This window comes from Engystomops pustulosus, chromosome 1 (genome assembly GCF_040894005.1).
Source record: "Engystomops pustulosus chromosome 1, aEngPut4.maternal, whole genome shotgun sequence".
In the NCBI taxonomy this organism is placed as follows: Eukaryota; Metazoa; Chordata; class Amphibia; order Anura; family Leptodactylidae; genus Engystomops; species Engystomops pustulosus.
The window spans coordinates 198,623,533-198,638,318 of record NC_092411.1 but is presented as its reverse complement, the minus strand read 5'-3'; the positions used below and the strand labels follow the sequence as shown (position 1 = coordinate 198,638,318).

General features: G+C 43.9%; 1 protein-coding gene across 1 annotated transcript; it reads left to right on the top strand.

Moving 5' to 3' along the window:
• The first annotated feature begins 3,971 nt into the window (after positions 1-3,971).
• On the top strand, positions 3,972-13,117 carry LOC140070826 (uncharacterized). Its single transcript, XM_072117779.1, has 2 exons — positions 3,972-7,783; positions 8,077-13,117. Exon 2 carries the CDS (start codon positions 10,771-10,773, stop codon positions 12,346-12,348), a length of 1,578 nt encoding a protein of 525 aa, XP_071973880.1. The 5' UTR covers positions 3,972-7,783; positions 8,077-10,770; the 3' UTR covers positions 12,349-13,117.
• Positions 13,118-14,786: the final 1,669 nt, after the last annotated feature.

The following is a 14,786-nucleotide window of genomic DNA, read 5'->3' as shown; positions in this document are numbered from 1 at the left end:
TAATAAATTTGATTTCCATTGATGATTTTTTTTGTGAATACGTTCTGTAAAGCAGATTCTGTACAGAACGTATTCAATTACAATATTTAATAGATTCAGATCTAGCATGTCTTTGCATTTGAGTGTTCCCTTTTTTTGAGCAGTAAATATATATTTATATAATGCTCTTGAGACCAGTTTCATAGCTTTGTACCTAGCTTTGTACATTTAACAGAAAAGTTTAGGTAGAAGAGATATTTTAATGATAAAGAACATATAATACAGGAAAATTAAGCCACAAAAACTTATTTAAGCATTGACATATTTCCTATAAATGTTCACATTCTCTCACCTTTTGTCTCTAAACTTTTTTTCTGACTATATTATACGGTCATACTACTTTTTCAATTAGGTTTCAGCTCATTCAGCTGGCACAGTTTTTGAAACAAATGACATCCTGTACTTAAATAGGAAGACCTTTAACCCATTATTCTAGTTTTTGAGAGCTATCAGAAATTTATGTCAGATTCAGCTTAACATTTTGACTATTCTGTGAAGATAAAACATGCATTTATGTATTTATTAGTTAAATTTTCTGGATATGTTACAATGAAGGTTAAAAGACAAATTGTGATAAAGTAACACAGAGTAAACCTAATTTCTGTAGAACCATATCATGCTGCCAAAATATTAGAGCTTCATGGTGTCATATGCTCAATACTACTATGTTATACTACATTTGGAAAGTCAGGTAGGGTCAGATGAAAGATGGATGCCATGGATTATCATATTTTCTTTCTAATCAGTGTCATATTATGAATTTCTTACTGAAGATGAACAAAAATATTTCATCATATCTGAACATAACAATATTGTTCTATTTTTGGAAAAATAGCCAAATTAACCAAATCAAAAGAATATATCTCCATCTCACTGTACAGTAAAGTGTAAGGCAAAATACATTTTATTCATAGATGCCATTAGCCTCAGTCCCCTAGATATGCTATGTAGGTAAACAAGTTGGAGAAAGGCTACCATGTAAATGCTTTATATACAGCACAATTCAGCTACACATAACAAATGATGTCCTAGATATTCAATCGGACAAGTGGACAATTTGTGAAAAAAACAATATAGTTTATGACATATTATCTGGTGTACTGCAAAATATTTAGCATAGTTTAGCTTACCCTTTAAATATTCAACACTAATTGCTAATTGCACATTTTAATGAATGAGGAGGAAAATCCCCATGTAACGGGTCACACAGACAACAGGAAGGTACCTGGGAATACCCGGGAGGAAAGTCTGTAAGGGAAGAGTCAGGCGTGAGGAGTCAGTGCTATGAGGCCCACAGTGGCAGCGTAGGTACAGGGTATGCAGGAAACAGTCCAAGCCTGGGGTGACAGCAGGAACACGGAGAAACACTGGTAACACTGGCATGGACAGAAGACACTGCTGGACTGGAGCCCTGGAAGGTAAAGCAGGAATCTTATGGGAATGCTGGAGACAGGAGACATGGAGGCATCTGGAAACTCTGGAAGACAAAACACACCAGGAGCAAATGGGAACTCTAGAGACAGGAGACACAGAGGCATCTGGAAATGCTGGAGGAAAACGGAAGTGTCTGGAAACGCTGGAAGACAGGAGCTGGTGGGCAATCACTTCAATAGGAATTGGTGCCGGATTATAAAGGGTGAGCCGGATTAGCCAGCGCCAATCAGGAGAACGCTGGCCCTTTAAATCTTGAGAAGTCCGTGCGCGCCCTAGCAGCGGGAGCGCGCAGCCTGCAGGAAAGGAGGCATGTGGCCTACACGCCAGGACCCGGAGCACAGCCAGGAGCCAGGAGAGGTAAGTGTGGGAAGGGGGACGAGGACAGCCAGCCAGCGGAGCATGGGTGTAACCGCAATCTGCAACATGGATAGCTGGAGCACCCGTGATGGTACCCCCCCCCCCCCTTTAGGGCCTCTCTTCTTCAGCCTCTTCTTTCACCTCCTCCAATTCATCTTGTTGATGGGACACCAGAGGAGGAAAGCAGAAACAGGACAAGCCCACTAACTTGCATAGACTCCTCTGCAAGTAGTACATCCGGAGGCTGAGGTGGCTCTTGGGAAGCCGGAGCAGCACTGGGAAGCTGCAGAGGCAGGAACAGCTCTTGGGAAGCTGCGGAGGCTGGAGTGACTCTTGGAAGGCTGGAACAGCTTTGGGAAGCTGCAGAGGCTCTGGTGTGGCTTCTGGGCAAAACCGGAGTAGAGCTTGGAAGATGAGGAAGCACGGTGACCGGCTTTTGGAACACAGGAGCCAAGCAAGGCCAAAATGGAAGCCAGACTTGTAGTTGCTGGCAATCAAAAAGCTGCTGAGGCATGAAAACAAGCTGGAGTGGCTCTTGGAAAGCTGGAATAGCACTGGGAAGCTGCGGAAGCATAGCCTGATCCTCTCCCCAAGAAAAAATCAGATGAGACTGCTGGGCGAGAACATCTGTCAGCAACTGGTATGAGTCCTTGGAACAGTCCATGATGGGATCCAGCCAGATCTTGCTGTAATGGGTCACACAGACAACAGAAAGGTCACTGGGAGTACCTGGGAGGAAAGTCTCTCTAAAGGAAGAGTCCAGAGGGAGGAGTCTGTGGACCAGTGGACCCTTTGGACCACCGCAGGAGATGGTATGAGGCCCATGGTGGCAGCCAAGGTACAGGGTATGCAGGAAACCATCCAAGCCTGGGGTGACAGTAGGAACACAGAGGAACACCGGTAACACTGGCATTGACTAAAAACTCACAAGATTCTTAAATATAAACTGTATGACAAAATAACACAATTTACTGTTAATAACAAAAATCCAGCATTTCCCTGATATAACTCCAAACTGTCTCAGTCCTGGTGTATACAGTTTTTGTTGTCCCTGAATCTCTGACACAAGCACCTACTGCTGGCAAGCAGCATTGTGCAGAGCTTTCGTTACAAACTACAGACATGATAAGTTCTGTATCTTAGGGGAGGGGGGCATAGCAGAGCTGACTGCATGTGTCATAGGTGAGATTGTAGACCTGACAGTGTGTGTTAGAGGTGAGATAGCAGAGCTGGAGTGTGTCATTGGGGCAGATTTACTTACCCGGCCCTGTCGTGATTCCGCGGTGCATTGTTCGATGAGGATTTGGGTCCGGCACAATTCATGTAGCTTGTGGGCCCAAGTTCCTGCATCTGTCGTTTCTGTGCCAAGGTCCACCGGAGTTCACTTGCTTCTTCCCGATGCTTGTAAGTGCATGTCTTGCGACACATTTCTAATTGTTAAATCCTGCACGTTGTCGGAATCCGTCGGGTTGTCCGACGGCCACGCCCCCTGATTTTTGTCATGCGCCAGCTGGCGCTGATGCGCCTAAATCCGTTCATGTGCAAAAATCCCGGGGCAATTTGGCAAAAAACGGAAATCGTCAGGAAACCCGACAAAAGTGCGTCCGATGAACCCTTAGTACATGGGCCCCATTGTGTCTTATAGTCATCTCATATGTGGCAGATACTAGTAGAATATTCAGAAGTTTACTAAAAGTGTAGATAAACCATGTGACCTGATAAGTTAAGCACATTGTCAGCACATCGCATCCCATAGCACAGAAGAATCATAAAGTGTCTGCGTGTAGAGTACCCGCCCACATTTTACATTCTACAATGACCATAATTGAGTTAAGAGCTAAACCAGCAATAAAAATGGGTAAAATTCTAAAGTATGGGTTTTAAAACTCATTGCTTAAACATCAATAGGGGAATAATATTTTAGAAATTTCTTTCATGGGCAAACCTCTTTAACAGCTGGATTCCTCAGATAACTAAAGAAAATGTATACAAAATCTGTGCCCCAACAAACAAAAATAAAGATAAATCTCCCACATTTTAAAGCTCTTTTAAAGCGCCACATAAAAATGTGGTAATAGTAAAAAAAATATTTAGTACTCTTAGCTAACTTATATAATAAAGGTGACATATTGCACTGTGAGGGCCAAAATAATGATTTTATGCTTCTAATGATTATATGCCTTATGATTGTATACATGTGCCCTTTGCCCTATAGTTTGTACTTTGTCTGTTGAGAAATACAGAGCTTTTCCCTTACATCAGTTTTAACCAGACATGCAACTGTCAGCGAAACTCGAGTCTTATGATGGAAAGCAGAAGATGGAGGAGCAGATGTTACTCCAAAGATAGTACCAGGTTTTTGGAGTGAAGGTTAACTTCCTAATCTTCAGGCTGCAGAAGATGACGCCTGCATGGCAACCATAATCTAAGTTGGAAGACCAATCAGCAAGAGCGGAGGGCCAGACATATATGCTTAGCTATAACCAATTATAATGATTTTAATGTATGTAACCACACCTTTTCTTATGAGTATAAGAGGCTATGTAATCAGGAAATAAAGGCAGTTCATCTCTCTTTTCTGTTCGGCAAGTTAAGAGCATGAACCTAAGATAAAACGGAACTTCAGTCTTCTGTCTTTTCTTATCCAAATGTGCACGCATGCTCAACCAATTTGGGGTGTCTGAGAGAAGAGTGTAAGGCGGTCTTAAGCCTGCCCCGAAAATTTGGCGCCCGAACAGGGACCATCCCCGCTGATACCGTACACCCGAGGACCCGAACCAGAGGACGGGGGACGAACGCTTGCCCACACCAATAGAGGACCGCGCGGCCTCACTGAGTCACGGTAAGTTGATGCATATTATATATGTGTTAGACTTCCCTGTGATCATTGGTGTGGTATAAGTTAGTAGTCACTGATACTCTTTGGGTCTAAGGGCTGATTGTCTGAGTGGTGAGACTCATTTTCTTTACGGTGATCGCTGGGGTGGTTCAGAACTGATGTATAGTGACACTTCCCTATGGTGTGTCACTGAATCACCACGCCTCATTCTCTCAGGCACTGAGTCAGACCTCTGGGTGGAAAGTGAAAGTAAAAGGCTTCATTGTGACATATAGAGTCTCTGCCCCCCTTCTGTAGGAGCTGGGGAGGAAGTTTGCGGACTGAGAATAGTACAGATTGACATCCTCTGTTCTGTGGACACTGGCTATTAGGTGTCCGGGGATTGTTTTTATTATTTTATACGGGGGGAGGGAAAAAGGGGAAGTAAGGTGGTCTAGGGTTAGAGACCGTAAAGATAAGCATTGGCTCACTAGGAGACCGGCTGATTGGGGTACCGAGGGAAGCACGGTTTATGAACTTTAAATAAGTTCTAACGGGTGTGTGTTCAGTGGTTTTTGGTAGGTTAGGGACTTTGTTATTTTGCTGGCACGCGACGGTGAGCTGGGGCCCCTGCGTTGAGTGAGTAGCTACACCAACGTGTACCTTGTGGAACATGATGGTAAGTGTGTTTAAGAAAGTGCATACCCTCCCCGAGGGGGCAGAGACTGCAGTCAGGCTTGTTGAAAAAAGGGAAGGAAAAAAGTACGTTAATAATTGTGCGAGGTTGTACAAGTATGTTGATATGCCCTCAAAGGGAAGGCTGCAGCCTTCAGTGTGGAAGCAAATTCTAACCACAAGTAGAGGTGAGTTAGAAGATAAGGGCATACTGGAAGCCGCTCAGGCTCGCTCACTACAGAGTGGTCAGAGCATTGCAAGTTGAATGATGGTCAGAAGTGCGAGGAGATGGTAGTTCAGCAAAAGCAGAAGTGCTATATGGATATGTGAAGTTTTTAGATAGAGATGTGAAATGCGGAACCAAAATGGCGACAGTGCCATGTGCCCAGCCACAGCCCTATAATGGCGGATAACCCGGTCTGGAAGGGTGGACCTGTAGAGTGTGTGGTTTATAAAACCTGGAATGGGCGGAGTCATGATAAGAATTAGAAGAATTAGAATTAAAAGGACGGTGAGAGGAAAAAAAAAAAAAAAAACTTGATTAGATTTTTAAATAGACACTTAGAGCCTCTGACTTTGACAGACGGACACCAGGACAGAGTGACAGGAATCCTTCAGAGTGCCCGTTGAGAAAGAGACAGGTGATAAGGGACATTTCAGAGATTTTGATGTGTAGAGAATTTGAGAAAAAGAGATTTTTATTCCTTGATGACTAAATTTCTCCATAGCTGCTTGCAATTTGTGTTTGAGAACTGGTCTTGAAGCGATCTGTGCTGTGCTTGGGAGAGAACAAACAGTGACAAGTGCAAGTTTACAAGGAGGGGGGGCGATAGAGGGAACTGTGATTGAAAGACAGAGGGAAACAGAGACCAGTGTTTCACACACCACACCAAAGCATGACTGACAAAAGTTTCGATTCCGGACGAGCCCAGCTCAAGGGGGCGTGCTTCCACTTGCTGGGAGGAGACATTACTGAAGTGACTAAAGTGAGTGGCTATATTCTAATATAGGTAACTAACAAGGACGTCAGCAAGTACATTCCCCCCCAGACAGCTTCTCTTATTGTCAAACCCTCCCCTGCTAGCCCAGTGATGATTTTAACCCATTCACAGTCAAGAAAAAGACCCAGAAAGAACAACATACATGTAGGATGGTCCATGATCTCCAAGCTGCTAATGAGTGTCCCACACTGGCAGCAGTCCCTGAGAGTGACAAATTATTCACTGTTATTGATTTGGCAAATGTTTTCCTCTCTGTGCCCCTACATGAGGATTGCCAGTATCTATTTGCCTTTACCAGTTCAGTATTCCAGAACACCTGATGTAGACTCCCACAAGGGGGGTAAAACTCACCCAGCCAATACCCCACGGCCCTACAGGGAGTAGACTGGCAGACTAGCCCCTTACTGGATGTTCTCCTTTGTTTCAGTATGCGGAGGACCTACTGTTTTTGTTTGCCAGGATGCATTTATTGACCTTATGTGTTTTCTGTTCCAGAAGGGTTGCAAAGTTTCCAGAGATAAACTCCAGTACTGCCAGGAGAAGGTGGTCTTCCTAGGCCACTGCTTCTCAGCCACAGGCAGACACCTGACAGAGGAAAGAAAGCTAGCTGTCCAGAATGTGCCCCTGCCCCGAGGCCCTGAGCCTCTTTACATGTTTTTAGGACTGACCAGCTCCTGCAGGCCTGGGATAAGGTCTGCTGCCTCCAGCCTGATGTTGTCTCTTGATAAACTGAATTGCCTCTTCCCCATTTGCCCTTAGTCAGGAGGCAATTGATGCATTCCATAGCCCTAAACTGGTAAATTTTGTCTGCCCCGGTAAATTTTGTCTGCCCCGGTTCCACTGAACCAGACATTTTATTTTATTTCGCTTTGAGTATTCAGTCCATGCCATAGATGTTTTAGCCCAGGAATATGGTGGCCTCCCCAGTGGCCCACTATTAGGCCCGGTTAGACTCCGTTGTGAGGGGAGCCCCTCATGTGTTAGTAGCTGCAGCCAGCAATCTGCTCAGCAAGGCCAGTGAGCTGATCCTAGACCCTAGATCACTCAGTTACAGTGCAAACCCCACATACCTTGCACAGTGTCCTCACCCAAGTACAGCCTAAACATCTGAAGAAAGGCCAGACAGCTAAGACTCCAGTGTGCACTCCTGATTCCCCAGGATACACTGATAAGGTGCACAGCTCTGAATCCTTCATTCTATAGCCAGTCTTCCAGGATTCAGAGAGGGGGGAGAGAAGGGTGATTAACCCAGATGTTGAGTTTTTTTCTCATAGATGGCTCCAGGTCTGCAGGAGAAGACAGACGGTTCTACACTGGATATACAGTGGTCAGTGGCGCACATGAGGTAGTACAAGCAGAACCACTCCCTCCACACAGGTCAGCGCAGGAGGTGAAGTGACGGCACTCAGGGAAGTGCTACAGCTGGTGGAAGGTAGAAGGGCAAACATCTATACTCAAGGTATAGTCCTGGGGTCTAAACACGACTATGAACCCTTATGGAAGGCTAGAGATTTCCTCACCTCTGCAGGGACCCCCTTTAAGCATGGCACGCTGGTTATAGAGCTCATGGATGCTCTCTTACTTCCAAAAGAGGTGGGGATAGTAAAAGCAAAAGCACACACAATTTGGTAACTCCACAAGCCAAGGGCAAGGATGTGACTGACGGGATGGTGAAGGCAGCTGCACAGATGGAGCCCAGAGACTGTCCTGAAGTCTCAGCGGTGAGTTCTGAGCTAAAAGTTTGATCCACAGGTGTTCCAGTCCCTGGTGGCCGGAGTGTCATCAGAAGTGAAGGAAGTGTGGAGGAAAGCTGGAGCCCAGATGACGATGGGACCTGGATGCTGGGAGAGAGGGTGTGCCTGCCCGGAGCCCTGCACCCGACAGTAAGTCAAGTAGCCCACGGAAGCACACACACATATCCAAAATGGCCATGCTAGTGCTCATAAACCATAAGTGGTTTGCCCCGGGCGTTACTACCGCTGTCACTAGGCTAGTGAAAGCCTGTATAGTCTGTGCCCGCCACAACCCGGGTAAGGTGGAAAAGACCCCACAGAAGGTGACACCCAAGCTGCTGTATCCCTTCCAAAGACTGCAGATGGATTTTATCCAGCTACCGAAAAGTGGTACGTAGGAATACGTGCCTGTGTGCATTGATCTCTTTCCAGGGTGTCCAGAAGCTTCTGCCATGACCAAGGCTATTGCCAGAGCCGCAGCCAAGAAGTTGGTGAGTGAGATTTTTCTGCAGGTTTGGACTTCCAGAGACCATAGAGTCCAGTCGCAGAACCAACTTCACTGGACAGGTAAAGACCTGAAACCTTGTCCCTCCTGGGTGTAGAACAGGCGAGTGCTTTCCTGCTGCCCACCATTCAGTTAGGACCACCTCCAACAGAAATATGGGATTGCCCCCTTTGAAGTACTTTTTGGCTGCGCACCCAGACTAGGCCCCTACTTCCCACAGACCCTATAGCTGATGGCAGGAAACCAGGTGGAACAAGCCACACAGCTGAGCCAGGCCTTGGAAAAGGTCGGCAAAAGTGTTTCTGATTCCTTTTTCAGATCCAGACAGAGACCTCAGGATGTATAACCTGGAGCCTGGAGACTACGTGGTGGTAAAGAGACACTAGAGAGAGAGTCTGGAGCTTTGTTACGATGGTCCTTTTTAAGTCCTGCTGACCAGTGCCACGTCTGTGAAGCAAGAGGGAAGTCAGCATGCTTCCAAGCTTTCTATTCCATGTTACTTATTCTTCCTGCTAGCTGGTCTCTTCTGACTGACTGTATGCTCAGGGACACCCCAACCATGAGTATTATTGTATTTGTAGGGGTGACCAGGATGCCCCCAGGGTAGGAGACTTTACCTACGGTTGGTGCAACAAGACAATGACCTTTTTTTGACATTGACAGCACAGGTAACCCTGTATTAGCAGTGTCTGATGTACTGTATTTGTGGGGATAGGAGCAGGTCAGGCCTAGAGGCTGGGAAGGTGAGTGTACGGTGATAACACTTGTGTATTCCTTCCTCGTGATCCCCAGGGATAAGTTTGATCAGACACATAAGAAAAGGTAGAGAATCCCAAAGGATTCTAAAGGTCTAAGAGAAGCACCTAGATGATAACGTTTATATATATATACACCAAGGGAGCCACACATCGGGGAAAGAACCAAGCCTATGCCTGCATCCAGAGAATCTATTACTCCTTAGGAATCAGACCTGCCATTGCTGCATACAACCAGGCCTGTACCTTATGCGCCACTTGCAATCCCGCCCCTACAGCAAAAGTACCCCAACAGCACCTTGCCAGACCAGAGTACCCATTTCAAAGGATCCAAGTGGATCACATCCAGTTACCCAAGGAGGGAAAACACGAATATGTACTCGTGGTAGTAGACATGTTCTCCGGATGGCCAGAGGCGTACCCAGTAGCTAACATGACATCAAAAACTACAGCAAAGAAACTGATCACTGAGACAGTTTGCAGATTTGGAGTACCACAAGTCATAGAGTCAGACCAGGGCCCTGCTTTTTCTTCTTAGATATTCAGAGAATTATGGAATATGTTGGGAGTAGATTTGGGCCTACACACACCATACCACCCACAGAGCTCAGGGAAGGTAGAGAGGATGAATGGTACCCTAAAGAACAAGTTGCTCAAAATGACCCAGGATAGTCCCCTCCCCTGGCCAGAATTGCTCCCCATTGCTCTGTATCATGTCCGACACACTGCCCAGGCCAAACACGGTCTCACCCCCTAGGAGATTTTGTTTGGCAAACCACCAATTTTTCCCGTGATAAGTAAACATGATAAGACTGTCTGCATGCTGCAGTTGTTGCTTCTCTTCCAGAGTCATCAGGTGACATAGTTCACAACTTCCAACCAGGTGATCAAGTGTATGTGAAGAAGTATATTAGGAAAAGATTGCTTCCAACCCAGATTCGAGGGACCTTACACAGTGGTCCTGGTAACGCCAACAGCGGTGAAACTTGAAGGGAAACCCACCTGGATGCACGCATCACACTGCAAGGGGAAGACAAAATGAAGCTCTATATCCTTTTCTGTTTAAGTTGTTTAATAATCACAGATAATTGCCAAATTACAATTTTTTGGGTACACACCACGGCCCCATATGAAGAGTATTTCTTTGACTTTTGTGATGTCGTAGATTGTCGAGGGACAGAGGACATTAGATGAGATCCATTATACCAGTACAAGGGCGAAGCACAGTTTTATATTTGCGTAACCCGTCCCGGGAATGAGAACTGTAACTCATGGTCAGATGTAGGGTGGAACACAGGGAAAAAGTGGGGATATAGACCCCAAGAAGGGTTGGCAAGGACAGACAAACATGGCAAATCCCTTCTTGATCGGATGACTCTGTATCTAGGGGGGGTTCCCAACTAGATCATGTAAACACCCAGGCAACTGTCTTCCTTTGTTTATAAGCATCACGATGCCTTCCCCAGGAGATTTAGGTAAATATGTGCTAGGATGTTACAGGGGGACGCTAAATGGGAAGCTTGGGATGTTTGAATTGCGGGACGCCAAATTGAGACCCACAAGTGCCCCAGTGAACTACGTAGCAGGAGCAGATCAAGAACTACAGAAAGTAGTAAGCGAGGTAATACCAGTTCCCGGGTTAAAATGGGAAGAAGTTTTCTCTATGGAAACTCAAGTTGTCCCAAGAAAGAACTTATGGTTAGAGTGGGTAAGGTATACTGTAAAGGCACACAACATATCAGTCGGATGCATAGCTTGTGCAGGGGCGAATCCTCATCTAACCACCCACCCCTATGTGATCCCACACATAGATAAGCTGACCTGTTTGATGAAACTTTTAAAGGGCCAGAATACCTCTGACTGTTTGGAATATCTACCTTTAGTTCATGTTAAGTCTGAGGTAAGACCTCCAGGTGAAATCTGGGTTGAGCAGGGGAACTATACCTGTGTATCCTCTGATATCACTAATGCCAAAGCTCCCCTGGGGGTGTTTGAAAAAGGTTTCTGCCAAGAGATTGTCACCATAGACCCAGATTTATTGTCCGACCATACTTCTTTTCTTTATGATGTCTTTTGGCTTTGTGGGAATGGTAAGCTAAGAAACCGCCTTCCCCAATCATGGAAGGGTCAATGTGCTCTGGTTAAATTAGTTCTGCCTTTCTTGATGTTACCTTGGGATCCGACTTATAAAAATGAACCGGTAAAGATAAAAAGGTCACTAAGTAACACTGATTATGGACAAGACCCTGATGTTTACATAGATAGTATTGGTGTCCCAAGGGGGGTCCCAGACCGATACAAGGCTCAGGATCAGATTGCAGCCGGATTTGCTTCCATAATCCCCCAAGTGCAAATCAACAAAAATGTGGACTGGATAAATTACGTTTACTATAATGAACAGAGGTTTGTGAATTACAGTAGGGATGCTTTCACCAGTATTGTGGAAGAACTGGGCCCCAATACTAGAATGACTCTACAAAATAGAATGACCCTAGATATGATACTCGCAGAAAAAGGTGGAGTGTGTGGAATGATAGGAGAAGACTGTTGCACTTACATTCCTCAGAATTCAGGTGCTGGTGGCAAGACACTGATAGCAATAAAGAAAATTACAGCATTGGCAACTGAGATGAAGGAAAATGCAGGGGTAGATACCTCCTGGGCAGCATGGTTTACTAGCTGGACAGGGGGGTGGAAGGCCCTTTTCCAACAGATAGGATTGGTACTACTCGGGATGTTCATCCTGGCTTTATTTCTTTTATGTTGTTGTATACCATTGTATAAGAGGTTGGCCAAGAAAATTGCGAAGAACAAGGCTAAAGGAGTTTTTCCGAATATTGATAAACAGTCTGTTTGTTATATGTCCATGAGAAATAGAAATCTGCCCGATTTGCCTGAGATCTCAGTTCTGTCAGAACAGCCTGATGTTCCAGTTCTGGAACCCCCAAATTCTTCCCCGATAGATGACCTACCTACCATTGTGATCTCGGAATACTTAGCCCCCTCCCCAATAGTGGAAGCTTTAGTGTAAGGGAAAGAAGGAGGACTCCATGTGTCAGTAAGGTTAGTGCTGGGAAATCGATCCAGGTGTCACAAGGGCACATTGGGTCAATGACTCAGTGAAGCAATCCACTCCCCTCTCCCACCACATGGACAGCCTATAAGAAAAACGAATCGCAGCGAAGTGTAGGGAAAAGCTCAGTATTTAGGGGGGAATTGTGAGGGCCAAAATAATGATTTTATGCTTCTAATGATTATATGCCTTATGATTGTATACATGTGCCCTTTGCCCTATAGTTTGTACTTTGTCTGTTGAGAAATACAGAGCTTTTCCCTTACATCAGTTTTAACCAGACATGCAACTGTCAGCGAAACTCGAGTCTTATGATGGAAAGCAGAAGATGGAGGAGCAGATGTTACTCCAAAGATAGTACCAGGTTTTTGGAGTGAAGGTTAACTTCCTAATCTTCAGGCTGCAGAAGATGACGCCTGCATGGCAACCATAATCTAAGTTGGAAGACCAATCAGCAAGAGCGGAGGGCCAGACATATATGCTTAGCTATAACCAATTATAATGATTTTAATGTATGTAACCACACCTTTTCTTATGAGTATAAGAGGCTATGTAATCAGGAAATAAAGGCAGTTCATCTCTCTTTTCTGTTCGGCAAGTTAAGAGCATGAACCTAAGATAAAACGGAACTTCAGTCTTCTGTCTTTTCTTATCCAAATGTGCACGCATGCTCAACCAATTTGGGGTGTCTGAGAGAAGAGTGTAAGGCGGTCTTAAGCCTGCCCCGAAAGCACTGTATACTGCATAACATATGGTCTTGGTGTAAGGATAATGGCTTGAAATAGAAAAATAAAATGTTATTAACAATGGATATTGGTAAAATAACTGTTTTCTTTGTCCATCCTTTCCCCATAAACTGATAAACAGTTTCCAAAGATGGTAGAAAATAAAAATATATCCCAGCTTGCATAGAAAAATCACTAAAATGGCTATATAAGTAAAAAAATATTGTCTTTGGTATACATAAAACAATGAAAAGAAATTGTTTAATCTTTAAAGCCTAAAATAAGCCATAGTTAATGTAGGAAAATATTGAATGTATATATTCAATCACAATTTTGTTGAATCATATTTCAATTATGTATTAATATGTGGTTATTTAGTTCACCTGAATTCAACATTTGATTTTTTTAATTTCCTTTACTTTCCTGTTTACATTACTTTCATCCATATTTTTATGATTGCAAAATAAACAAGTAAACTTTTATTTTGGAATTGCTGAATACATTCTGTTCTATAGAGTATAACGCAGCAGACAAATATTTATCAAGGATTGTAGTTCTTAGCAGACTAATTGAAAAATAATTGCTGTCAGGATAATTTATTTACAGATCCTTAATGATATTACAAAAAGTTTGAAAATGATCTAAAAGTAATATTAACTTTACTTTAAGGTAATAAAATGTACATAGAGAAAAGTCATTATGAACAAAGCATTACTATGCAATTGTGGCCCAATCCTTAAAGGGGGTGGCCTCTCTATTCTTTTATCTGTCAAAAACCCAATAGTGCTTTGAATATAATCCCTCAATGCCCCTGGAGTGCTTTTGCAGTATAATAACCTACTATTATAAACTGTTTTGAGCGTATCTTCGTCTTCTTCCCTGAGTGCTCCTGAGTAGATAGAGTTTGAACATTACTCAGTTTACCCCTCTCAGCATCTTACGGCTCACGCTTATGTTAGTCTGCATATTCCTGGGAACTGACTGAAGGAGGTATCCAAGCATGGCCCTAAACATCTCAAAGATGATTTTCCAGTATAGCGGACAAGCATTATGTGTTAGGATGAGAGCAGAGAATGGCCTGGCCCCTAGTGAGTGACGTTGCAAGTATATTGTGCTCTTCAAATAGCAGGAGCTGTTTGCTTATACTGATACTGGGAAGAGGAGAGCACAGAATGGCTGTAGTTTAGAAATGAGGGGAAGACACAGGTACACGTGTCTCCAGATACACTATGTATAATTAAAGTTAGTTCTTTTAAAGTTGATAACTACTTTAACCTCTTCCTGCAAATGACATACCTACATGTCTAAATTGAGAGTCAGTTTTCAAAGCAGCTGTGCCTAGCATGATCAACAGTGGAGCCCACAAGTGACAGATTGCTAGGGTCCTGCTTTAATGGCTATGGGCAGTGTTGAAAATTTATTGCTAACATTTACCTTTTAGGTACCGTTTTCAATGTTGATAATGGTAAGAAGAATGAGAATTTTATCATTGGTACCACGTGCATGCCTTTAGGATGTGCCAGAGGTATGTCCTTACAGTACACATTCCTTTTTTTGGTATTGATAAACAAATATAATGGTTATAATTATAAATAAATATACGCATATATTTGGTATATCCCTAATTAAGTAACATATAGAAAAAAAATTTTTTTTTTAAATGCAACTGGT